The sequence below is a fragment of the Chiloscyllium plagiosum genome, unplaced genomic scaffold (assembly GCF_037043375.1).
Source record: "Chiloscyllium plagiosum isolate Xiang-an unplaced genomic scaffold, Cpla_swu_hap1 HiC_scaffold_44, whole genome shotgun sequence".
NCBI lineage: Eukaryota > Metazoa > Chordata > Chondrichthyes > Orectolobiformes > Hemiscylliidae > Chiloscyllium > Chiloscyllium plagiosum.
In genome coordinates, this window is record NW_028270182.1 from 214,258 (window position 1) to 240,193 (window position 25,936).

The 25,936-nt window shown below is 57.9% G+C and overlaps 1 protein-coding gene across 1 annotated transcript in view; it reads right to left on the reverse strand.

Annotated features, from left to right (window-relative positions):
* The window catches only part of LOC148136850 (uncharacterized), a gene marked incomplete at its 3' end in the record, with an annotated part of 264,129 nt that overhangs the window by 205,099 nt on the left and 33,094 nt on the right, over positions 1-25,936 (reverse strand). Inside the window, exons 18-22 of the mRNA XM_087982832.1 lie at positions 18,491-18,646; positions 16,535-16,702; positions 15,116-15,271; positions 11,776-11,931; positions 11,354-11,506 (exon numbers count right to left, since the gene is read on the reverse strand). Coding sequence (XP_087838958.1) covers positions 11,354-11,506; positions 11,776-11,931; positions 15,116-15,271; positions 16,535-16,702; positions 18,491-18,646 — 789 coding nt within the window. The remainder of the gene's footprint in view (positions 1-11,353; positions 11,507-11,775; positions 11,932-15,115; positions 15,272-16,534; positions 16,703-18,490; positions 18,647-25,936) is intronic.

Sequence of the window (25,936 nt, forward strand, 5' to 3'; positions counted from 1 at the left end):
CTCGGGACTCTCCCAGTCTGCTCCCTGCAGTCTCGGGACTCTCTCACTCTGCTCCCTGCAGTCTCGGGACTCTCTCAGTCTGCTCCCTGCAGTCTCGGGACTCTCCCAGTCTGCTCCCTGCAGTCTCGGTACTCTCTCAGTCTGCTCCCTGCAGTCTCGGGTCTCTCTCACTCTGCTCCCTGCAGTCTCGGGACTCTCCCGGTCTGCTCCCTGCAGTCTCGGGACTCTCCCAGTCTGCTCCCTGCAGTCTCGGGACTCTCTCACTCTGCTCCCTGCAGTCTCGGGACTCTCTCACTCTGCTCCCTGCAGTCTCGGGACTCTCTCACTCTGCTCCCTGCAGTCTCGGGTCTCTCTCAGTCTGCTCCCAGCAGTCTCGGGACTCTCTCAGTCTGCTCCCTGCAGTCTCGGGACTCTCTCACTCTGCTCCCTGCAGTCTCGGGTCTCTCTCACTCTGCTCCCTGCAGTCTCGGGACTCTCACTCTGCTCCCTGCAGACTCGGGTCTCTCACTCTGCTCCCTGCAGTCTCGGGACTCTCTCACTCTGCTCCCTGCAGTCTCGGGACTCTCTCACTCTGCTCCCTGCAGTCTCGGGACTCTCACTCTGCTCCCTGCAGTCTCGGGACTCTCTCACTCTGCTCCCTGCAGTCTCGGGACTCTCTCACTCTGCACCCTGCAGTCTCGGGACTCTCTCACTCTGCTCCCTGCAGTCTCGGGACTCTCTCAGTCTGCTCCCTGCAGTCTCGGGACTCTCTCACTCTGCTCCCTGCAGTCTCGGGACTCTCTCAGTCTGCTCCCTGCAGTCTCGGGACTCTCTCAGTCTGCTCCCTGCAGTCTCGGGACTCTCTCAGTCTGCTCCCTGCAGTCTCGGGACTCTCTCACTCTGCTCTCTGCAGTCTCGGGACTCTCTCACTCTGCTCCCTGCAGTCTCGGGACTCTCTCAGTCTGCTCCCTGCAGTCTCGGGACTCTCTCAGTCTGCTCCCTGCAGTCTCGGGACTCTCCCAGTCTGCTCCCTGCAGTCTCGGGACTCTCTCACTCTGCTCCCTGCAGTGTCGGGTCTCTCTCACTCTGCTCCCTGCAGTCTCTGGACTCTCTCAGTCTGCTCCCTGCAGTCTCGGGACTCTCTCACTCTGCTCCCTGCAGTCTCGGGACTCTCTCAGTCTGCTCCCTGCAGTCTCGGGACTCTCTCACTCTGCTCCCTGCAGTCTCGGGACTCTCTCAGTCTGCTCCCTGCAGTCTCGGGACTCTCTCACTCTGCTCCCTGCTGTCTCGGGTCTCTCTCACTCTGCTCCCTGCAGTCTCGGGACTCTCTCAGTCTGCTCCCTGCAGTCTCGGGACTCTCTCACTCTGCTCCCTGCAGTCTCGGGTCTCTCTCAGTCTGCTCCCTGCAGTCTCGGGACTCTCAGTCTGGTCCCTGCAGTCTCGGGACTCTCTCACTCTGCTCCCTGCAGTCTCGGGACTCTCTCACTCTGCTCCCTGCAGTCTCGGGTCTCTCTCACTCTGCTCCTTGCAGTCTCGGGACTCTCTCAGTCTGCTCCCTGCAGTCTCGGGACTCTCTCAGTCTGCTCCCTGCAGTCTCGGGACTCTCTCACTCTGCTCCCTGCAGTCTCGGGACTCTCTCAGTCTGCTCCCTGCAGTCTCGGGACTCTCTCACTCTGCTCCCTGCAGTCTCGGGACTCTCTCAGTCTGCTCCCTGCAGTCTCGGGACTCTCTCACTCTGCTCCCTGCTGTCTCGGGTCTCTCTCACTCTGCTCCCTGCAGTCTCGGGACTCTCTCAGTCTGCTCCCTGCAGTCTCGGGACTCTCTCACTCTGCTCCCTGCAGTCTCGGGACTCTCTCACTCTGCTCCCTGCAGTCTCGGGACTCTCTCAGTCTGCTCCCTGCAGTCTCGGGACTCTCTCAGTCTGCTCCCTGCAGTCTCGGGACTCTCTCAGTCTGCTCCCTGCAGTCTCGGGACTCTCTCACTCTGCTCCCTGCAGTCTTGGGACTCTCTCACTCTGCTCCCTGCAGTCTCGGGACTCTCTCAGTCTGCTCCCTGCAGTCTCGGGACTCTCTCAGTCTGCTCCCTGCAGTCTCGGGACTCTCCCAGTCTGCTCCCTGCAGTCTCGGGACTCTCTCACTCTGCTCCCTGCAGTCTCGGGTCTCTCTCACTCTGCTCCCTGCAGTCTCGGGACTCTCTCAGTCTGCTCCCTGCAGTCTCAGGACTCTCTCACTCTGCTCCCTGCAGTCTCGGGACTCTCTCAGTCTGCTCCCTGCAGTCTCGGGACTCTCTCACTCTGCTCCCTGCAGTCTCGGGACTCTCTCAGTCTGCTCCCTGCAGTCTCGGGACTCTCTCACTCTGCTCCCTGCTGTCTCGGGTCTCTCTCACTCTGCTCCCTGCAGTCTCGGGACTCTCTCAGTCTGCTCCCTGCAGTCTCGGGACTCTCTCACTCTGCTCCCTGCAGTCTCGGGTCTCTCTCAGTCTGCTCCCTGCAGTCTCGGGACTCTCAGTCTGGTCCCTGCAGTCTCGGGACTCTCTCACTCTGCTCCCTGCAGTCTCGGGACTCTCTCACTCTGCTCCCTGCAGTCTCGGGTCTCTCTCACTCTGCTCCCTGCAGTCTCGGGACTCTCTCACTCTGCTCCCTGCAGTCTCGGGACTCTCTCAGTCTGCTCCCTGCAGTCTCGGGACTCTCTCAGTCTGCTCCCTGCAGTCTCGGGACTCTCTCAGTCTGCGCCCTGCAGTCTCGGGACTCTCTCACTTGGCTCCCTGCAGTCTCGGGACTCTCTCACTCTGCTCCCTGCAGTCTCGGGTCTCTCTCACTCTGCTCCCTGCAGTCTCGGGTCTCTCTCACTCTGCTCCCTGCAGTCTCGGGTCTCTCTCAGTCTGCTCCCTGCAGTCTCGGGACTCTCTCACTCTGCTCCCTGCAGTCTCGGATCTCTCTCAGTCTGCTCCCTGCAGTCTCGGGACTCTCTCACTCTGCTCCCTGCAGTCTCGGGACTCTCTCACTCTGCTCCCTGCAGTCTCGGGTCTCTCTCACTCTGCTCCCTGCAGTCTCGGGACTCTCTCAGTCTGCTCCCTGCAGTCTCGGGACTCTCTCAGTCTGCTCCGTGCAGTCTCGGGTCTCTCTCACTCTGCACCCTGCAGTCTCGGGACTCTCCCAGTCTGCTCCCTGCAGTCTCGGGTCTCTCTCACTCTGCTCCCTGCAGTCTCGGGACTCTTTCAGTCTGCTCCCTGCAGTCTCGGGACTCTCTCAGTCTGCTCCCTGCAGTCTCGGGACTCTCACTCTGCTCCCTGCAGTCTCGGGACTCTCTCACTCTGCTCCATGCAGTCTCGGGACTCTCTCAGTCTGCTCCCTGCAGTCTCGGGTCTCTCTCACTCTGCTCCCTGCAGTCTTGGGTCTCTCTCACTCTGCTCCCTGCAGTCTCGGGTCTCACTCAGTCTGCTCCCTGCAGTCTCGGGACTCTCACTCTGCTCCCTGCAGTCTCGGGACTCTCTCACTCTGCTCCCTGCAGTCTCGGGACTCTCTCAGTCTGCTCCCTGCAGTCTCGGGACTCTCTCACTCTGCTCCCTGCAGTCTCGGGACTCTCTCAGTCTGCTCCCTGCAGTCTCGGGACTCTCTCACTCTGCTCCCTGCAGTCTCGGGACTCTCTCACTCTGCTCCCTGCAGTCTCGGGACTCTCTCAGTCTGCTCCCTGCAGTCTCGGGACTCTCTCAGTCTGCTCCCTGCAGTCTCGGGACTCTCCCAGTCTGCTCCCTGCAGTCTCGGGACTCTCTCACTCTGCTCCCTGCAGTGTCGGGTCTCTCTCACTCTGCTCCCTGCAGTCTCGGGACTCTCTCAGTCTGCTCCCTGCAGTCTCGGGACTCTCTCACTCTGCTCCCTGCAGTCTCGGGACTCTCTCAGTCTGCTCCCTGCAGTCTCGGGACTCTCTCACTCTGCTCCCTGCAGTCTCGGGACTCTCTCAGTCTGCTCCCTGCAGTCTCGGGACTCTCTCACTCTGCTCCCTGCTGTCTCGGGTCTCTCTCACTCTGCTCCCTGCAGTCTCGGGACTCTCTCAGTCTGCTCCCTGCAGTCTCGGGACTCTCTCACTCTGCTCCCTGCAGTCTCGGGTCTCTCTCAGTCTGCTCCCTGCAGTCTCGGGACTCTCAGTCTGGTCCCTGCAGTCTCGGGACTCTCTCACTCTGCTCCCTGCAGTCTCGGGACTCTCTCACTCTGCTCCCTGCAGTCTCGGGTCTCTCTCACTCTGCTCCCTGCAGTCTCGGGACTCTCTCACTCTGCTCCCTGCAGTCTCGGGACTCTCTCAGTCTGCTCCCTGCAGTCTCGGGACTCTCTCAGTCTGCTCCCTGCAGTCTCGGGACTCTCTCACTTGGCTCCCTGCAGTCTCGGGACTCTCTCACTCTGCTCCCTGCAGTCTCGGGTCTCTCTCACTCTGCTCCCTGCAGTCTCGGGTCTCTCTCACTCTGCTCCCTGCAGTCTCGGGTCTCTCTCAGTCTGCTCCCTGCAGTCTCGGGACTCTCTCACTCTGCTCCCTGCAGTCTCGGATCTCTCTCAGTCTGCTCCCTGCAGTCTCGGGACTCTCTCACTCTGCTCCCTGCAGTCTCGGGACTCTCTCACTCTGCTCCCTGCAGTCTCGGGTCTCTCTCACTCTGCTCCCTGCAGTCTCGGGACTCTCTCAGTCTGCTCCCTGCAGTCTCGGGACTCTCTCAGTCTGCTCCGTGCAGTCTCGGGTCTCTCTCACTCTGCACCCTGCAGTCTCGGGACTCTCCCAGTCTGCTCCCTGCAGTCTCGGGTCTCTCTCACTCTGCTCCCTGCAGTCTCGGGACTCTTTCAGTCTGCTCCCTGCAGTCTCGGGACTCTCTCAGTCTGCTCCCTGCAGTCTCGGGACTCTCACTCTGCTCCCTGCAGTCTCGGGACTCTCTCACTCTGCTCCATGCAGTCTCGGGACTCTCTCAGTCTGCTCCCTGCAGTCTCGGGTCTCTCTCACTCTGCTCCCTGCAGTCTTGGGTCTCTCTCACTCTGCTCCCTGCAGTCTCGGGTCTCACTCAGTCTGCTCCCTGCAGTCTCGGGACTCTCACTCTGCTCCCTGCAGTCTCGGGACTCTCTCACTCTGCTCCCTGCAGTCTCGGGACTCTCTCAGTCTGCTCCCTGCAGTCTCGGGACTCTCTCACTCTGCTCCCTGCAGTCTCGGGACTCTCTCAGTCTGCTCCCTGCAGTCTCGGGACTCTCTCACTCTGCTCCCTGCTGTCTCGGGTCTCTCTCACTCTGCTCCCTGCAGTCTCGGGACTCTCTCAGTCTGCTCCCTGCAGTCTCGGGACTCTCTCACTCTGCTCCCTGCAGTCTCGGGTCTCTCTCAGTCTGCTCCCTGCAGTCTCGGGACTCTCAGTCTGGTCCCTGCAGTCTCGGGACTCTCTCACTCTGCTCCCTGCAGTCTCGGGACTCTCTCAGTCTGCTCCCTGCAGTCTCGGGACTCTCTCACTCTGCTCCCTGCAGTCTCGGGACTCTCTCACTCTGCTCCCTGCAGTCTCGGGACTCTCTCAGTCTGCTCCCTGCAGTCTCGGGACTCTCTCAGTCTGCTCCCTGCAGTCTCGGGACTCTCCCAGTCTGCTCCCTGCAGTCTCGGGACTCTCTCACTCTGCTCCCTGCAGTGTCGGGTCTCTCTCACTCTGCTCCCTGCAGTCTCGGGACTCTCTCAGTCTGCTCCCTGCAGTCTCGGGACTCTCTCACTCTGCTCCCTGCAGTCTCGGGACTCTCTCAGTCTGCTCCCTGCAGTCTCGGGACTCTCTCACTCTGCTCCCTGCAGTCTCGGGACTCTCTCAGTCTGCTCCCTGCAGTCTCGGGACTCTCTCACTCTGCTCCCTGCTGTCTCGGGTCTCTCTCACTCTGCTCCCTGCAGTCTCGGGACTCTCTCAGTCTGCTCCCTGCAGTCTCGGGACTCTCTCACTCTGCTCCCTGCAGTCTCGGGTCTCTCTCAGTCTGCTCCCTGCAGTCTCGGGACTCTCAGTCTGGTCCCTGCAGTCTCGGGACTCTCTCACTCTGCTCCCTGCAGTCTCGGGACTCTCTCACTCTGCTCCCTGCAGTCTCGGGTCTCTCTCACTCTGCTCCCTGCAGTCTCGGGACTCTCTCACTCTGCTCCCTGCAGTCTCGGGACTCTCTCAGTCTGCTCCCTGCAGTCTCGGGACTCTCTCAGTCTGCTCCCTGCAGTCTCGGGACTCTCTCAGTCTGCTCCCTGCAGTCTCGGGACTCTCTCACTTGGCTCCCTGCAGTCTCGGGACTCTCTCACTCTGCTCCCTGCAGTCTCGGGTCTCTCTCACTCTGCTCCCTGCAGTCTCGGGTCTCTCTCACTCTGCTCCCTGCAGTCTCGGGTCTCTCTCAGTCTGCTCCCTGCAGTCTCGGGACTCTCTCACTCTGCTCCCTGCAGTCTCGGATCTCTCTCAGTCTGCTCCCTGCAGTCTCGGGACTCTCTCACTCTGCTCCCTGCAGTCTCGGGACTCTCTCACTCAGCTCCCTGCAGTCTCGGGTCTCTCTCACTCTGCTCCCTGCAGTCTCGGGACTCTCTCAGTCTGCTCCCTGCAGTCTCGGGACTCTCTCAGTCTGCTCCCTGCAGTCTCGGGTCTCTCTCACTCTGCACCCTGCAGTCTCGGGACTCTCCCAGTCTGCTCCCTGCAGTCTCGGGTCTCTCTCACTCTGCTCCCTGCAGTCTCGGGACTCTCTCAGTCTGCTCCCTGCAGTCTCGGGACTCTCTCAGTCTGCTCCCTGCAGTCTCGGGACTCTCACTCTGCTCCCTGCAGTCTCGGGACTCTCTCACTCTGCTCCATGCAGTCTCGGGACTCTCTCAGTCTGCTCCCTGCAGTCTCGGGTCTCTCTCACTCTGCTCCCTGCAGTCTTGGGTCTCTCTCACTCTGCTCCCTGCCGTCTCGGGTCTCACTCAGTCTGCTCCCTGCAGTCTCGGGACTCTCACTCTGCTCCCTGCAGTCTCGGGACTCTCTCACTCTGCTCCCTGCAGTCTCGGGACTCTCTCACTCTGCTCCCTGCAGTCTCGGGACTCTCCCAGTCTGCTTCCGCCAGTCTCGGGACTCTCTCACTCTGCTCCCTGCAGTCTCGGGACTCGCTCAGTCTGCTCCCTGCAGTCTCGGGACTCTCTCACTCTGCTCCCTGCAGTCTCGGGACTCTCTCAGTCTGCTCCCGGCAGTCTCGGGACTCTCTCACTCTGCTCCCTGCAGTCTCGGGACTCTCTCAGTCTGCTCCCTGCAGTCTCGGGACTCTCTCCCAGTCTGCTCCCTGCAGTCTCGGGACTCTCTCACTCTGCTCCCTGCAGTCTCGGGACTCTCTCACTCTGCTCCCTGCAGTCTTGGGACTCTCTCAGTCTGCTCCCTGCAGTCTCGGGACTCTCTCAGTCTGCTCCCGGCAGTCTCGGGACTCTCTCACTCTGCTCCCTGCAGTCTCGGGTCTCTCTCACTCTGCTCCCTGCAGTCTCGGGACTCTCCCAGTCTGCTCCCTGCAGTCTCGGGACTCTCTCACTCTGCTCCCTGCAGTCTCGGGACTCTCTCACTCTGCTCCCTGCAGTCTCGGGACTCTCTCAGTCTGCTCCCTGCAGTCTCGGGACTCTATCAGTCTGCTCCCTGCAGTCTCGGGACTCTCCCAGTCTGCTCCCTGCAGTCTCGGGACTCTCTCACTCTGCTCCCTGCAGTCTCGGGTCTCTCTCACTCTGCTCCCTGCAGTCTCGGGACTCTCTCAGTCTGCTCCCTGCAGTCTCGGGACTCTCTCACTCTGCTCCCTGCAGTCTCGGGACTCTCTCAGTCTGCTCCCTGCAGTCTCGGGACTCTCTCACTCTGCTCCCTGCAGTCTCGGGACTCTCTCAGTCTGCTCCCTGCAGTCTCGGGACTCTCTCACTCTGCTCCCTGCAGTCTCGGGTCTCTCTCACTCTGCTCCCTGCAGTCTCGGGACTCTCTCAGTCTGCTCCCTGCAGTCTCGGGACTCTCTCACTCTGCTCCCTGCAGTCTCGGGACTCTCTCAGTCTGCTCCCTGCAGTCTCGGGACTCTTTCAGTCTGCTCCCTGCAGTCTCGGGACTCTCTCAGTCTGCTCCCTGCAGTCTCGGGACTCTCTCACTTGGCTCCCTGCAGTCTCGGGACTCTCTCACTCTGCTCCCTGCAGTCTCGGGTCTCTCTCACTCTGCTCCCTGCAGTCTCGGGTCTCTCTCACTCTGCTCCCTGCAGTCTCGGGTCTCTCTCAGTCTGCTCCCTGCAGTCTCGGGACTCTCTCACTCTGCTCCCTGCAGTCTCGGATCTCTCTCAGTCTGCTCCCTGCAGTCTCGGGACTCTCTCACTCTGCTCCCTGCAGTCTCGGGACTCTCTCAGTCTGCTCCCTGCAGTCTCGGGACTCTCTCACTCTGCTCCCTGCAGTCTCGGGACTCTCTCACTCTGCTCCCTGCAGTCTCGGGTCTCTCTCACTCTGCTCCCTGCAGTCTCGGGACTCTCTCAGTCTGGTCCCTGCAGTCTCGGGACTCTCTCAGTCTGCTCCCTGCAGTCTCGGGTCTCTCTCACTCTGCTCCCTGCAGTCTCGGGACTCTCCCAGTCTGCTCCCTGCAGTCTCGGGTCTCTCTCACTCTGCTCCCTGCAGTCTCGGGACTCTCTCAGTCTGCTCCCTGCAGTCTCGGGTCTCTCTCAGTCTGGTCCCTGCAGTCTCGGGTCTCGCTCAGTCTGCTCCCTGCAGTCTCGGGACTCTCTCACTCTGCTCCCTGCAGTCTCGGGACTCTCTCAGTCTACTCCCTGCAGTCTCGGGACTCTCTCACTCTGCTCCCTGCAGTCTCGGGACTCTCTCAGTCTGCTCCCTGCAGTCTCGGGTCTCTCTCACTCTGCTCCCTGCAGTCTCGGGACTCTCTCACTCTGCTCCCTGCAGTCTCGGGACTCTCTCACTCTGCTCCCTGCAGTCTCGGGACTCTCTCACTCTGCTCCCTGCAGTCTCGGGACTCTCTCACTCTGCTCCCTGCAGTCTCGGGACTCTCTCAGTCTGCTCCCTGCAGTCTCGGGACTCTCTCACTCTGCTCCCTGCAGTCTCGGGACTCTCTCACTCTGCTCCCTGCAGTCTCGGGTCTCTCTCACTATGTTCCCTGCAGTCTCAGGACTCTCTCAGTCTGCTCCCTGCAGTCTCGGGTCTCTCTCACTCTGCTCCCTGCAGTCTCGGGACTCTCTCAGTCTGCTCCCTGCAGTCTCGGGTCTCACTCACTCTGCTCCCTGCAGTCTCGGGTCTCTCTCAGTCTGCTCCCTGCAGTCTCGGGACTCTCTCACTCTGCTCCCTGCAGTCTCGGGACTCTCTCAGTCTGCTCCCTGCAGTCTCGGGACTCTCTCAGTCTGCTCCCTGCAGTCTCCGGACACTCACTCTGCTCCCTACAGTCTCGGGACTGTCTCACTCTGCTCCCTGCAGTCTCGGGACTCTCTCAGTCTGCTCCCTGCAGTCTCGGGACTCTCTCAGTCTGCTCCCTGCAGTCTCGGGACTCTCTCACTCTGCTCCCTGCAGTCCCGGGACTCTCTCAATCTGCTCCCTGCAGTCTCGGGTCTCTCTCACTCTGCTCCCTGCAGTCTTGGGACTCTCTCACTCGGCTCCCTGCAGTCTCGGGACTCTCTCAGTCTGCTCCCTGCAGTCTCGGGACTCTCTCACTCGGCTCCCTGCAGTCTCGGGACTCTCTCACTCTGCTCCCTGCAGTCTCGGGACTCTCTCAGTCTGCTCCCTGCAGTCTCGGGTCTCTCTCACTCTGCTCCCTGCAGTCTCGGGACTCTCTCACTCTGCTCCCTGCAGTCTCGGGACTCTCTCACTCTGCTCCCTGCACTCTCGGGACTCTCTCACTCTGCTCCCTGCAGTCTCGGGTCTCTCTCAGTCTGCTCCCTGCAGTCTCGGGTCTCTCTCAGTCTGCTCCCTGCAGTCTCGGGACTCTCTCAGTCTGCTCCCTGCAGTATCGGGTCTCTCTCACTCTGCTCCCTGCAGTCTCGGGACTCTCTCACTCTGCTCCCTGCAGTCTCGGGACTCTCTCAGTCTGCTCCCTGCAGTCTCGGGACTCTCTCAGTCTGCTCCCTGCAGTCTCGGGACTCTCTCACTCTGCTCCCTGCAGTCTCGGGACTCTCTCACTCTGCTCCCTGCAGTCTCAGGACTCTCTCAGTCTGCTCCCTGCAGTCTCGGGACTCTCTCACTCTGCTCCCTGCAGTCTCGGGACTCTCTCAGTCTGCTCCCTGCAGTCTCGGGACTCTCTCAGTCTGCTCCCTGCAGTCTCGGGTCTCTCTCACTCTGCTCCCTGCAGTCTCGGGACACTCTCAGTCTGCTCCCTGCAGTCTCGGGACTCTCTCACTCTGCTCCCTGCAGTCTCGGGACTCTCTCACTCTGCTTCCTGCAGTCTCGGGACTCTCTCACTCTGCTCCCTGCAGTCTCGGGTCTCTCTCAGTCTGCTCCCTGCAGTCTCGGGTCTCTCTCACTCTGCTCCCTGCAGTCTCGGGACTCTCTCAGTCTGCTCCCTGCAGTCTCGGGTCTCTCTCACTCTGCTCCCTGCCGTCTCGGGTCTCTCTCACTCTGCTCCCTGCAGTCTCGGGACTCTCTCAGTCTGCTCCCTGCAGTCTCGGGACTCTCTCACTCTGCTCCCTGCAGTCTCGGGTCTCTCTCAGTCTGCTCCCTGCAGTCTCGGGACTCTCTCACTCTGCTCCCTGCAGTCTCGGGTCTCTCTCACTCTGCTCCCTGCAGTCTCGGGACTCTCTCACTCTGCTCCCTGCAGTCTCGGGTCACTCTCACTCTGCTCCCTGCAGTCTTGGGACTCTCTCACTCTGCTCCCTGCAGTCTCGGGTCTCTCTCACTCTGCTCCCTGCAGTCTTGGGACTCTCTCACTCTGCTCCCTGCAGCCTCGGGACTCTCTCAGTCTGCTCCCTGCAGTCTCGGGACTCTCTCACTCTGCTCCCTGCAGTCTCGGGTCTCTCTCACTCTGCTCCCTGCAGTCTCGGGACTCTCTCAGTCTGCTCCCTGCGGTCTCGGGACTCTCACTCTGCTCCCTGCAGTCTCGGGACTCTCTCAGTCTGCTCCCTGCAGTCTCGGGTCTCTCTCACTCTGCTCCCTGCAGTCTCGGGACTCTCTCACTCTGCTCCCTGCGGTCTCGGGACTCTCACTCTGCTCCCTGCAGTCTCGGGACTCTCTCAGTCTGCTCCCTGCAGTCTCGGGTCTCTCTCACTCTGCTCCCTGCAGTCTCGGGACTCTCTCACTCTGCTCCCTGCAGTCTCGGGTCTCCCTCTCTCTGCTCTCCGCAGTCTCGGGTCTCCCTCTCTCTGCACCCTGCAGTCTCTGTTCTGCTGAACTACCTTGCCCCAGACCATTCCCCTGCTAACACTCTGTCAGACCGTAATCCTTACCGTGCCTGAATGAGGAGACACATTTCTTGCCACATCCAATCTCACAGCACTGTTCATAGGAAGGACAATCATCATCATCCTCACAGGATCGAGTCCAGTTTTTCTTGCAGAGAAAAGACACACGGGAATGTTCTGGGCATTTCTTTCGCAAAACTGAAGGAGAGAATGAGCTTTCACTTGGTCAATTTGTTCACATACAGTGTAATGTTTCCACTGTCCTCTATCAAACACTCTCGCGACACGGACAGAGTGGTATTAGATACAGAGTAATGCTCCCTCTACAGCGTCGACTGTCAGGATAGAGACACCATGCTCATAGGTACAGTGTAAAGCTCCCTCTATACTGCTCACATTGGTCCTGTTCAGCACACTCGGGATTATCAAACAAACCTGTGGGAAGCAATGCAGTGATGGATACTCACATTTACTGATGAATGTTGGGACACATTTCCCACCGCAGCCCTTGGCCAGGCAGCACCTCTGCCACACGTCGCACTGCGTGTCGTTCTTGCAGTCTTTTCCCAGGGTCGTGTTGCACAACATTGTCAGCCTCCTTGCAATGGGACAGGTTCCGTTCTCTGTGAAGACAAACACAGGGAGATGGGGGATAGAATCAGACAACAAGTCACTTGTGACTGCAGGAATTAACAGATAAACCCCCCAGTCTCCCATCTCACTGACAGAAGGGAGCCCAGTGCCTTGTGAAGGAAGCTGGGAATTGGTGACAGGGTGGGACAACTCAGCCTTCACAACGCTACTCCATGATCTGACGCAGTATACCAGACAGCTCACACACAATTCCTCTCTCCTGGCCTACAGTGGGAACAGAGAACGGGCTGAGGAGAGACAGACGACTTAACTGTGACGTACCAGAGGCATCAGACAGACCACAACATTCAAACAGCGTGCACTCATATTCCCGGAGAGTAGGACACTGTGTGTTTCACACCACAATCCCTCCCTAACCCAGGGATAGGGACTGGGAACAGGATCCCTGTCTGTTTCACACCGCAATCCCTCCCAAACCCAGGGATAGGGACTGGGAACAGGATCCCTGTCTGTTTCACACCCCAATCCCTCCAAAACCCAGGGATAGGGACTGGGAACAGGATCCCTGTCTGTTTCACACCGCAATCCCTCCCTAACCCAGGGACAGGGATTAGGAACAGGATCCCTGTCTGTTTCACACCGCAATCCCTCCCTAACACAGGGACAGGGATTGGGAACAGGATCCCTGTCTGTTTCACACCGCAATCCCTCCCTAATCCAGGGACAGGGATTGGGAACAGTATCCCTGTCTGTTTCACACCGCAATCCCTCCCTAACCCAGGGATAGGGACTGGGAACAGGATCCCTGTCTGTTTCACACCGCAATCCCTCCCTAACCCAGGGATACGGACTGGGAACAGGATCCCTGTCTGTTTCACACCACAATCCCTCCCCAACCCAGGGACAGGGACTGGCAACAGGATCCCGGTCTGTTTCACACCACAATCCCTCCCAAACCCAGGGACAGGGATTGGGAACAGGATCCCTGTCTGTTTCACACCACAATCCCTCCCTAATCCAGGGACAGGGACTGGGAACAGGATCCCTGTCTGTTTCACACCGCAATCCCTCCCTAACCCAGGGACAGGGATTGGGAACAGGATCCCCGTCTGTTTCACACCGCAATCCCTCCCTAATCCAGGGATAGGGACTGGGAACAGGATCCCTGTCTGTTTCACACCACAATCCCTCCCTAACCCAGGGATAGGGACGGGGAACAGGATCCCTGTCTGTTTCACACCACAATCCCTCCCTAACCCAGGGACAGCGATTGGGAATAGGATCCCTGTCTGTTTCACACCACAATCCCTCCCTAACCCAGGGACAGGGATTGGGAATAGGATCCCTGTCTGTTTCACACCACAATCCCTCCCTAACCCAGGGACAGGGATTGGGAATAGGATCCCTGTCTGCTTCACACCACAATCCCTCCCTAACCCAGGGACAGGGATTGGGAATAGGATCCCTGTCTGCTTCACACCACAATCCCTCCCTAACCCAGGGACTGGGAACAGGATCCCTGTCTGTTTCACACCGCAATCCCTCCCTAACCCAGGGACAGGGACTGGGAACAGGATCCCTGTCTGTTTCACACCGCAATCCCTCCCTAACCCAGGGACAGGGATTGGGAACAGGATCCCTGTCTGTTTCACACCCCAATCCCTCCCTAACCCAGGGATAGGGACTGGGAACAGGATCCCTGTCTGTTTCACACCACAATCCCTCCCTAACCCAGGGACAGGGACTGGGAACAGGATCCCTGTCTGTTTCACACCGCTATCCCTCCCTAACCCAGGGACAGGGATTGGGAACAGGATCCCTGTCTGTTTCACACCGCAATCCCTCCCTAATCCAGGGATAGGGACTGGGAACAGGATCCCTGTCTGTTTCACACCACAATCCCTCCCTAACCCAGGGACAGGGATTGGGAACAGGATCCCTGTCTGTTTCACACCACAATCCCTCCATAATCCAGGGATAGGGACTGGGAACAGGATCCCTGTCTGTTTCACACCACAATCCCTCCCTAACACAGGGACAGGGATTGGGAATAGGATCCATGTCTGTTTCACACCACAATCCCTCCCTAACCCAGGGACAGGGACTGGGAACAGGATCTCTGTCTGATTCACACCGCAATCCCTACCAAACCCAGGGATACGGACTGGGAACAGGATCCCTGTCTGTTTCACACCACAATCCCTCCCTAACCCAGGGATTGGGAATAGGATCCATCTGTTTCACACCACACTCCCTCCCTAACCCAGGGACTGGGATCAGGATCCCTGTCTGTTTCACACCGCAATCCCTCCCTAACCCAGGGATTGGGAATTGGATCCATCTGTTTCACACCACACTCCCTCCCTAACCCAGGGACTGGGATCAGGATCCCTGTCTGTTTCACACCGCAATCCCTCCCTAACCCAGGGACAGGGATTGGGAACAGGATCCCTGTGTGTTTCACACCGCAATCCCTCCCTAACCCAGGGACAGGGACTGGGAACAGGATCCCTGTCTGTTTCACACCGCAATCCCTCCCTAACCCAGGGACAGGGACTGGGAACAGGATCCCTGTCTGTTTCACACCACAATCCCTCCCTCACCCAGGGACAGGGACTGGGAACAGGATCCCTGTCTGTTTCACACCGCAATCCCTCCCTAACCCAGGGACAGGGACTGGGAACAGGATCCCTGTCTGTTTCACACCGCAATCCCTCCCTAACCCAGGGACAGGGATTGGGAACAGGATCCCTGTCTGTTTCACACCGCAATCCCTCCCTAACCCAGGGACAGGGATTGGGAACAGGATCCCTGTCTGTTTCACACCGCAATCCCTCCCTAACCCAGGGACAGGGATTGGGAATAGGATGCCTGTCAGTTTCTTACCGCAATCCCTCCCTAACCCAGGGACAGGGACTGGGAACAGGATCCCTGTCTGTTTCACACCACAATCCCTCCCTAACCCAGGGACAGGGATTGGGAATAGGATCCCTGTCTGTTTCACACCACAATCCATCCATCACCCCGGTACAGGGATTTGAAGCGGGGTCGTGTTCTGCCGAGCCCCAATCTCTCGCTAACCTAGGAAGAGGGATCAGAGCCGGGATTCCAGGATGGCCTTGGGGAATCTGTATTCCCTGGATACTGTCTGTGTCCGGCACATTGGATGTGTTTCCCTCTCTCACACACACTCTCTCTCTCTCTCTTTCTCACCTCCTGTGAAACACTTTGGAATACATTTCTTCCCACAGCCAGCATCACAACATGAGTGGTATCCATCACAGTCCCCGTTGTCATTACAGGAACGCCCAGTGCTGATCTGACAGAACATGGAGAGGGTGTCCTCCTCTGGGCACTGCTCAGCAGGCTCTGTAAATGGGAAGGTAGGACAGACACAGTTACAGAGTCCCACACAGGGCCCTTCACATACTCCTTCACACCTTTCCCATCTGTTCCCCACCCTCCCCCCATTCCCAAACCAGGGAATGCTCATTCTACTGCCCGCCCTCTGCAATAACCCTCTCACTTACTGTTGCGTCCCACTTTCCCTCCAACTGCTCTCCTGCTCTGACAGCATCACTTTCCGCTTTCCATGGTGATAAACTCCTGAAAACCTTTTATCTCTCGGGTTTTCACATCCCTTTATTCCCTATCAGTTTCTCAATCTGTCAAGGTGCATCCTCAACATCGCTCCTGTACCTGCCTCCACCACCCCCCTGACAGCATATTCCACATACTGACCACCCTCTGTGTTAAACAAACCTGCCTCCCACTGTCTCCCCTTTTACCCCAAATCTGTGCTCCTCTAGTAATTGACATTTCTGTCCTGGGAAAGTAAAACTGACCAGGCGATACATTCTGGTTGTAAGTGAGGAACCTTCTATCAGGTCGGCTCTCATCCTTTCCGTGTTCACGTGAAAACAAACCAGGCTTATTCGATCTCCCAAAACGCATCACCTCACATTTGCTCAGATTACACTCCATCTCTTCACCCAATCCTCCGGTCTATCTCCATCCTGCTCTGTCCTCGGGCAATCCTCCTCCATATCCACAGCTCCCCCTAACCTGTGTGACGATCACGAACATATTCATCGGGCCACCTTCATTCTCCTCCTATATATCTGATAAATGGCAAGGTGGTCACAGCACAAATCCCTGTGGGACACCACCGATCTCGGTTCTCCAGTCCCTTTCACTGCTACTCTCTGTGCTTCTGTCACTAAGCCAGTTGTGGATCCATCTTACCAGCTCACTGTGGATCCCGTGTATATTCACCTTCTGTTCTGGCCGACCATGAGAGACCTTGTCAAAGGCCTTGTTACAATTCCTATCGACAACACCCACTGGCCTACCCTCACCAATCACCTTTCTCACTGTCTCAAAAATACAGGCTCAGTCAAGCTTGTGAGACACAGCCGTACCTGTACAAAGCTACCTTTCCTGTTGCTAACAAGGCTATGTTTATCCCGGAATGCTGGAGCAGGACTTACAGCCCGGTGTACACACCACAGCGGGTCTACCCTGACAAAGCCCTGCCCTCCCATGCGAAGGAGACCCCGTCACTGAATGTGGGGGGATTACTGGTCCTCTGACCTGCTGGGGTAGCGTAGGTTGGGGGTGAGAGGGGCTTACTTCTCGCAAACCACTGTGACACACATCGAGGTCCACACTCCGTGTTACAGCACGAGGCCCAGTGACCACAGGAATCGTCTCCATCGCAGGGAGCAGTGAAGTTCATCCGACAGACATAATGCAGTCTGGTCGTGTCCGGACATGTGGATCCTTGGCCTTTAGGAGACACTGAGAGAGAGAGAGAGAGAGAACAGCTTTCACCACAACTGCTGATCCAACACAGACCCTTCCCTGGGAAACATCTCTCACAGACAGCAGTGAAACTGGAGCTAGAGGGGGTGGCAGAGATAGGGAGAGGTGCAGGGACTGGAGGGGGTTACAGAGATACGGAGGGGGTGGAGGGGGGTTACAGAGATAGGGAGGGGGTGTAGGGGGTTACAGAGATACGGAGGGGGTGTAGGGGGGTTACAGTGATAGCGAGGGGATGTAGGGGGTTACAGTGATAGGGAGGGGGTGCAGGGGGGTTACAGAGATAGGGAGGGGGTGTAGGGGGTTACAGAGATAGGGAGGGGGTGTAGGGGGGTTACAGAGATAGGGAGGAGGTGTAGGGGGGTTACAGAGATAGGGAGGGGATGTACGGGCTTACAGTGATAGGGAGGGGGTGTAGGGGGGTTACAGAGATAGGGAGGGGGTGTAGAGGGTTACAGTGATAGGGAGGGGGTGTAGGGGGGTTACAGTGATAGGGAGGGGGTGTAGGGGGGTTACAGTGATAGGGAGGGGGTGTAGGGGGGTTACAGAGATAGGGAGGGGGTGTAGGGGGGTTACAGAGATAGGGAGGGGGTGTAGGGGGGTTACAGAGATAGGGAGGGGGTGTAGGGGGGGTTACAGAGATAGGGAGGGGATGTTGGGGGTTACATAGAAAGGGAGGGGGTGTAATGGCTGGGGGGGGGGGTTACAGAGATAAGGAGGGGGTGTAGGGGGGTGACAGAGATAGGGAGGGTGTGTAGGGGGGTTACAGAGATAGGGAGGGGGTGTAGGGGGTTACAGAGATAGGGAGGGGATGTTGGGGGTTACATAGATAGGGAGGGGGTGTAGGGGCTGGAGGGGGTTACAGAGATAGGGAGGGGTGTAGGGGGGTTACATAGATAGGGAGGGGGTGTAGGGGGTTACAGAGACAGGGAGGATGTGTAGGGTGTTACAGAGATAGGGAGGGGGTATAGGAGGGTTACGGAGATAGGGAGGGGGTGTAGGGGGTTATAGGGATAGGGAGGGAGTGTAGGGGGTTACAGAGGTAGTGAGGGGGTGTAGGGGGTTACAGGGATAGGGAGGGGGTATAGGGGGGTTACGGAGATAGGGAGAGGGTGTAGGGGGGGTTACAGAGATAGGGAGGGGGTCTGGGGGTTACAGAGACAGGGAGGGGGTGTAGGGGGTTATAAAGACAGGGAGGGGTGTGGAGGGTTACAAAGATAGGGAGGGGGTGTGGGGGTTACAGAGGTAGGGAGGGAGTGTAGCGCGTTATAGGGATAGGGAGGGGGTGTAGGGGGTTATAGGGATAGGGAGGGGGTATAGGGGGGTTACGGAGATAGGGAGGGGGTGTAGGGGGTTATGGAGACAGGGAGGGGGTGTAGGGGCTGGAGGGTGTTTCAGTGATGGAGAGAGGTTTAGGGCCTGGAGGGGGTAACAGGAGTAGGTGGGGTGTAACGGCAGTTACAGATTTGATTGGATTTGAAGACAATAATGCCGTGTGTACAGCAGGAGGCAGTATTGCACAGCGTGCCATTGGCTGTTCCCAATCCCACATGGTGGTGTGTGAACCACACTCAGTGTGTGACACTCAGGGTTGAATGGAGGAACAGAGATCGGAGAGACAGCAGTGTTTCACGATGAGCTGAACACCATGGAAGATGGTAATGGTGAGGTTAGTCAGGAGAGGAATGTGAGAATTGAGTCTGAGACAGACAGCTCTCTCCCACCCAGATACAGTGACGTGGCTCTGAGGGGATCTCTCCTCCTTACCTCCAGGCTTGAAGCTCATGATACATCTCCTCCCACATCCAGACTCACAACACTTTTGCCAGATATCACAGTCGTCATCAGTGGAACATTGAGAGCCCAGTTTCATCTGACAAATGGGCAGGAGACGAGATTCTGCTGGACATTCAAAGGCCTCCTCTGTGGGGAAAGCATGACTCTGAGCTCAAACTAAACTGCTGCTGGACAGGGTTAACAGTTCACAACATCAAGGACGAGGAACACAAGGAGACCATTCAGATCATCTGGACTACCCCAATCGCTCAACAAGATCATTGCTGATCCACCACATGGACTGTACTTTCTTGTCATCTCCCTGCACACCCACATTCTGTTTACATCTCGCGCTCACACAAACCACTTTGCTCTCCCCAACACACAGGGAAGACTCTCCACTCAATCACAACTACAGGTACACTCTCAACTCTCCTCTCACACGCACAGGGACCACTCTCCTCTCACACACACACAGGGACCACTCTCATTCTCACAGAAACACACAGGGACCACTCTCCTCTCTCACACACACACAGGGACCACTCTCCTCTCACACACACACACAGGGATCACTCTCCTCTCACACACACACACAGGGACCACTCTCCTCTCACACACACAGGGACCACTCTCCTCTCACACACACACACAGGGACCACTCTCCTCTCTCACACACACAGGGACCACTCTCCTCTCACACACACACAGGGGCCACTCTCCTCTCACACACACACACAGGGACCACTCTCCTCTCTCACACACACAGGGACCACTCTCCTCTCACACACACACACAGGGACCACTCTCCTCTCACACACACACAGGGACCACTCTCCTCTCACACACACACACAGGGACCACTCTCCTCTCACACACACACACAGGGACCACTCTCCTCTCACACACACACAGGGACCACTCTCCTCTCACACACACACACAGGGACCACTCTCCTCTCACACACACACACAGGGACCACCCTCCTCTCACACACACACAGGGACCACTCTCCTCTCACACACACAGGGACCAGTCTCCTCTCACACACACACAGGGACCACTCTCCTCTCACACACAGGGACCACTCTCCTCTCACACACACACAGGGATCACTCTCCACTCTCACACACACACACAGGGACCACTCTCCTCTCACACACACAGGGACCACTCTCCTCTCTCACACACACACAGGGACCACTCTCCTCTCACACACACACACAGAGACCGCACTCCTCTCACACACACACAGGGACCACTCTCCTCTCACACACACACAGGGACCACTCTCCTCTCACACACACAGGGACCACTCTCCTCTCACACACACAGGGACCACTCTCCTCTCTAACACACTCACAGGGACCACTCTCCTCTCACACACACACACAGGGACCGCTCTCCTCTCACACACACACAGGGACCACTCTCCTCTCACACACACACACAGGGACCACTCTCCTCTCACACACACACACAGGGACCACTCTCCTCTCACACACACAGGGACCACTCTCCTCTCACACACACACAGGGACCACTCTCCTCTCTCACACACACAGGGACCAATCTCCTCTCACACACACACAGGGACCACTCTCCTATCTCACACACACAGGGACCACTCTCCTCTCACACACACAGGGACCACTCTCCTCTCACACACACAGGGACCACCCTCCTCTCACACACACACACAGGGACCACCTTCCTCTCACACACACACAGGGACCACCCTCCTCTCACACACAAGCACAGGGACCACTCTCCTCTCTCACACACACAGGGACCACCCTCCTCTCACACACACACACAGGGACCACCTTCCTCTCACACACACACAGGGACCACTCTCCTCTCTCACACACACACAGGGACCACTCTCCTCTCACACACACACACACAGGGACCACTCTCCTCTCACACACACAGGGACCACTCTCCTCTCACACACACAGGGACCACTCTCCTCTCTCACACACACAGGGACCACTCTCCTCTCACACACACACACAGGGACCACTCTCCTCTCACACACACAGGGACCACTCTCCTCTCTCACACACACAGGGACCACTCTCCTCTCTCACACACACACAGGGACCACTCTCCTCTCTCACACACACAGGGACCACTCACCTCTCACACACACACAGGGACCACTCTCCTCTCACACACACACAGGGACCACTCTCCTCTCACACACACACAGGAACCACTCTCCTCTCACACACACACAGGGACCACTCTCCTCTCACACACACAGGGACCACTCTCCTCTCTCACACACACAGGGACCACTCTCCTCTCACACACACACACAGGGACCACTCTCCTCACACACACACACAGGGACCACTCTCCTCTCACACACACACAGGGACCACTCTCCTCTCACACACACAGGGACCACTCTCCTCTCTCACACACACAGGGACCACTCTCCTCTCACACACACACACAGGGACCACTCTCCTCTCACACACAAAGGGACCACTCTCCTCTCTCACACACACAGGGACCACTCTCCTCTCACACACACACACAGGGACCACTCTCCTCTCACACACACACAGGGACCACTCTCCTCTCACACACACAGGGACCACTCTCCTCTCACACACACGGGGACCACTCTCCTCTATCACACACACAGGGACCACTCTCCTCTCACACACACACAGGGATCACTCTCCTCTCACACACACAGGGACCACTCTTCTCTCACACACACACAGGGACCACTCTCCTCACACACACACAGGGACCACTCTCCTCTCTCACACACACAGGGACCACTCTCCTCTCACACACACACAGGGATCACTCTCCTCTCACACACACAGGGACCACTCTTCTCTCACACACACACAGGGACCACTCTACTCTCACACACACAGGGACCACTCTCATCTCACACACACACAGGGACCACTCTCCTCTCACACACACAGGGACCACTCTCCTCTCACACACACACAGGGACCACTCTCCTCTCACACACACAGGGACCACTCTCCTCTCACACACACAGAGACCACTCTCCACTCACACACACACAGGGACCACTCTCCTCTCTCACACACAGGGACCACTCTCCACTCTCACACAAACAGGGACCACTCTCCTCTCACACACACAGGGACCACTCTACTCTCTCACACACAGGGATCACTCTCCTCTCTCACACACACACAGGGACCATTCGCCTCTCACACACACACAGGGACCACTCTCCTCTCACACACACACAGGGACCACTCTCCTCTCACACACACACAGGGACCACTCTCCTCTCACACACACACAGGGACCACTCTCCTCTCAAACACACAGGGACCACTCTCCTCTGACACACACAGGGACCACTCTCCTCTCATACACACACACAGGGACCACTCTCCTCTCGCACACACACACAGGGACCACTCTCCTCTCACACGCACACATAGGGACCACTCTCCTCTCACACACACACACAGGGACCACTCTCCTCTCTCACACACACAGGGACCACTCTCCTCTCACACACACAGGGACCACTCTCCTCTCACACGCACAGGCACCACTCTCCACTCACACACACACAGGGACCACTCTCCTCTCACACACACAGGGACCACTCTCCTCTCACACACACAGGGACCACTCTCCTCTCACACACACACACACAGGGACCACTCTCCTCTCTCACACACACAGGGACCACTCTCCTCTCACACACACACACAGGGACCACTCTCCTCTCACACACACACAGGGACCACTCTCCTCTCACACACACAGGGACCACTCTCCTCTCACACACACAGGCACCACTCTCCACTCTCACACACACAGGGACCACTCTCCTCTCACACACACAGGGACCACTCTCCTCTCACACACACACACAGGGACCACTCTCCTCTCTCACACACACACAGGGACCACTCTCCTCTCACACACACAGGGACCACTCTCCTCTCACACACACACACAGGGACCACTCTCCTGTCACACACACACAGGGACCACTCTCCTCTCACACACACAGGGATCACTCTCCTCTCACACACACACAGGGACCACTCTCCTCTCACACACACAGGGACCACTCTCCTCTCACACACACAGGGACCACTCTCCTCTCAGACACACACACAGGGATCACTCTCCTCTCACACACACACAGGGACCACTCTCCTCTCACACACACAGGGACCACTCTCCTCTCACACACAGGGACCACTCTCCTCTCACACACACAGGGACCACTCTCCTCTCACACACAGGGACCACTCTCCTCTCTCACACACACACAGGGACCACTCTCCTCTCACACACACACAGGGATCACTCTCCTCTCACACACACAGGGACCACTCTTCTCTCACACACACACAGGGACCACTCTACTCTCTCACACACAGGGACCACTCTCCTCTCACACACACAAGGACCACTCTCCTCTCACACACACACAGGGACCACTCTCCTCTCACACACACACAGGGACCACTCTCCTCTCACACACACACAGGGACCACTCTCCTCTCACACACACACAGGGACCACTCTCCTCTCACACACACAGGGACCACTCTCCTCTCACACACACAGGGACCACTCTCCTCTCACACACACAGGGACCACTCTCCTCACACACACACAGGGACCACTCTCCTCTCACACACACACACACAGGGACCACTCTCCTCTCACACACACACACAGGGACCACTCTCCTCTCACACACACACACAGGGACCACTCTCCTCTCACACACACACAGGGACCACTCTCCTCTCACACACACACACAGGGACCACCCTCCTCTCACACACACACAAGGACCACTCTCCTCTCACACACACACACACAGGGGCCACTCTCCTCTCACACGCACAGGGACCACTCTCCTCTCACACACACACAGGGACCACACTCCTCTCACACACACGGGGACCACTCTCCTCTCACACACACACACAGGGACCACTCTCCTCTCACACACACAGGGACCACTCTCCTCTCACACACACACACAGGGACCACCCTCCTCTCACACACACAGACAGGGAACACTCCCTCTCTCACACACACAGGGACCACTCTCCGCTCACACACACACAGGGACCACTCTCCTCTCTCACACACACACACACAGGGACCACTCTCCTCTCACACACAGGGACCACTCTCCTCTCTCACACACACACACAGGGACACTCTCCTCTCACACACACACACAGGGACCACTCTCCTCTCACACACACAGGGACCACTCTCCTCTCACACACACACAGGGACCACTCTCCTCTCACACACACACACAGGGACCACTCTCCTCTCACACACAGGGACCACTCTCCTCTCTCACACACACACACAGGGACACTCTCCTCTCACACACACACACAGGGACCACTCTCCTCTCACACACACAGGGACCACTCTCCTCTCACACACACACAGGGACCACTCTCCTCTCACACACACACAGGGACCACTCTCCTCTCACACACACACAGGGACCACTCTCCTCTCATACACACACAGGGACCACTCTCCTCTCACACACACACACAGGGATCACTCTCCTCTCACACACACAGGGACCACTCTCCTCTCACACACACACAGGGACCACTCTCCTCTCACACACACACAGGGACCACTCTCCTCTCACACACACAGGGACCACTCTCCTCTCACACGCACACACAGGGACCACTCTCCTCTCACACACACACACAGGGACCACTCTCCTCTCACACACACAGGGACCACTCTCCTCTCACACACACAGGGACCACTCTCCTCTCACACACACACACAGGGACCACTCTCCTCTCACACACACACACAGGGACCACTCTCCTCTCTCACACACACAGGGAGCACTCTCCTCTCACACACACACACAGGGACCACTCTCCTCTCTCACACACACACAGGGACCACTCTCCTCTCACACACACAGGGACCACTCTCCTCTCACACACACACAGGGACCACTCTCCTCACACACACAGGGACCACTCTCCTCTCACACACACACAGGGACCACTCTCCTCTCACACACACAGGGACCACTCTCCTCTCACACACACACACAGGGACCACTCTCCTCTCTCACACACACAGGGACCACTCTCCTCTCACACACACAGGGACCACTCTCCTCTCACACACACAGGGACCACTCTCCTCTCACACACACACACAGGGACCACTCTCCTCTCTCACACACACAGGGACCACTCTCCTCTCACACACACACAGGGACCACTCTCCTCTCACACACACACACAGGGACCACCCTCCTCTCACACACACACAGGGACCACTCTCCTCTCACACACACACACACAGGGGCCACTCTCCTCTCACACACACACAGGGACCACTCTCCTCTCACACACACACAGGGACCACTCTCCTCTCTCACACACACAGGGACCACTCTCCTCTCACACACACACACAGGGACCACTCTCCTCTCACACACACAGGGACCACTCTCCTCTCTCACACACACAGGGACCACTCTCCTCTCACACACACACACAGGGACCACTCTCCTCTCTCACACACAGGGACCACTCTCCTCTCACACACACACAGGGACCACTCTCCTCTCACACACACACACAGGGACCACTCTCCTCTCTCACACACACAGGGACCACTCTCCTCTCACACACACACACAGGGACCACTCTCCTCTCACACACACAGGGACCACTCTCCTCTCTCACACACACAGGGACCACTCTCCTCTCACACACACACACAGGGACCACTCTCCTCTCACACACACAGGGACCACTCTCCTCTCACACACACACAGGGACCACTCTCCTCTCACACACACACACAGGGACCACTCTCCTCTCACACACACAGGGACCACTCTCCTCTCACACACACAGGGACCACTCTCCTCTCACACACACACACACAGGGACCACTCTCCTCTCACACACACACACAGGGACCACTCTCCTCTCACACACACACAGGGACCACTCTCCTCTCACACACACACACTGATCACTCTCCTCTCTCACACACACACAGGGACCACTCTCCTCTCACACACAGAGGGACCACTCTCCTCTCACACACACAGGGACCACTCTCCTCTCACACACACAGGGACCACTCTCCTCTCACACACACAGGGACCACTCTCCTCTCACACACACACACACAGGGACCACTCTCCTCTCACACACACACACAGGGACCACTCTCCTCTCACACACACATAGGGACCACTCTCCTCTCACACACACACACAGGGACCACTCGCCTCTCTCACACACACAGGGACCACCCTCCTCACACACACACAGGGACCACTCTCCTCTCACACACACACAGGGACCACTCTCCTCTCACACACACAGGGACCGCTCTCCTCTCACACACACAGGGACCACTCTC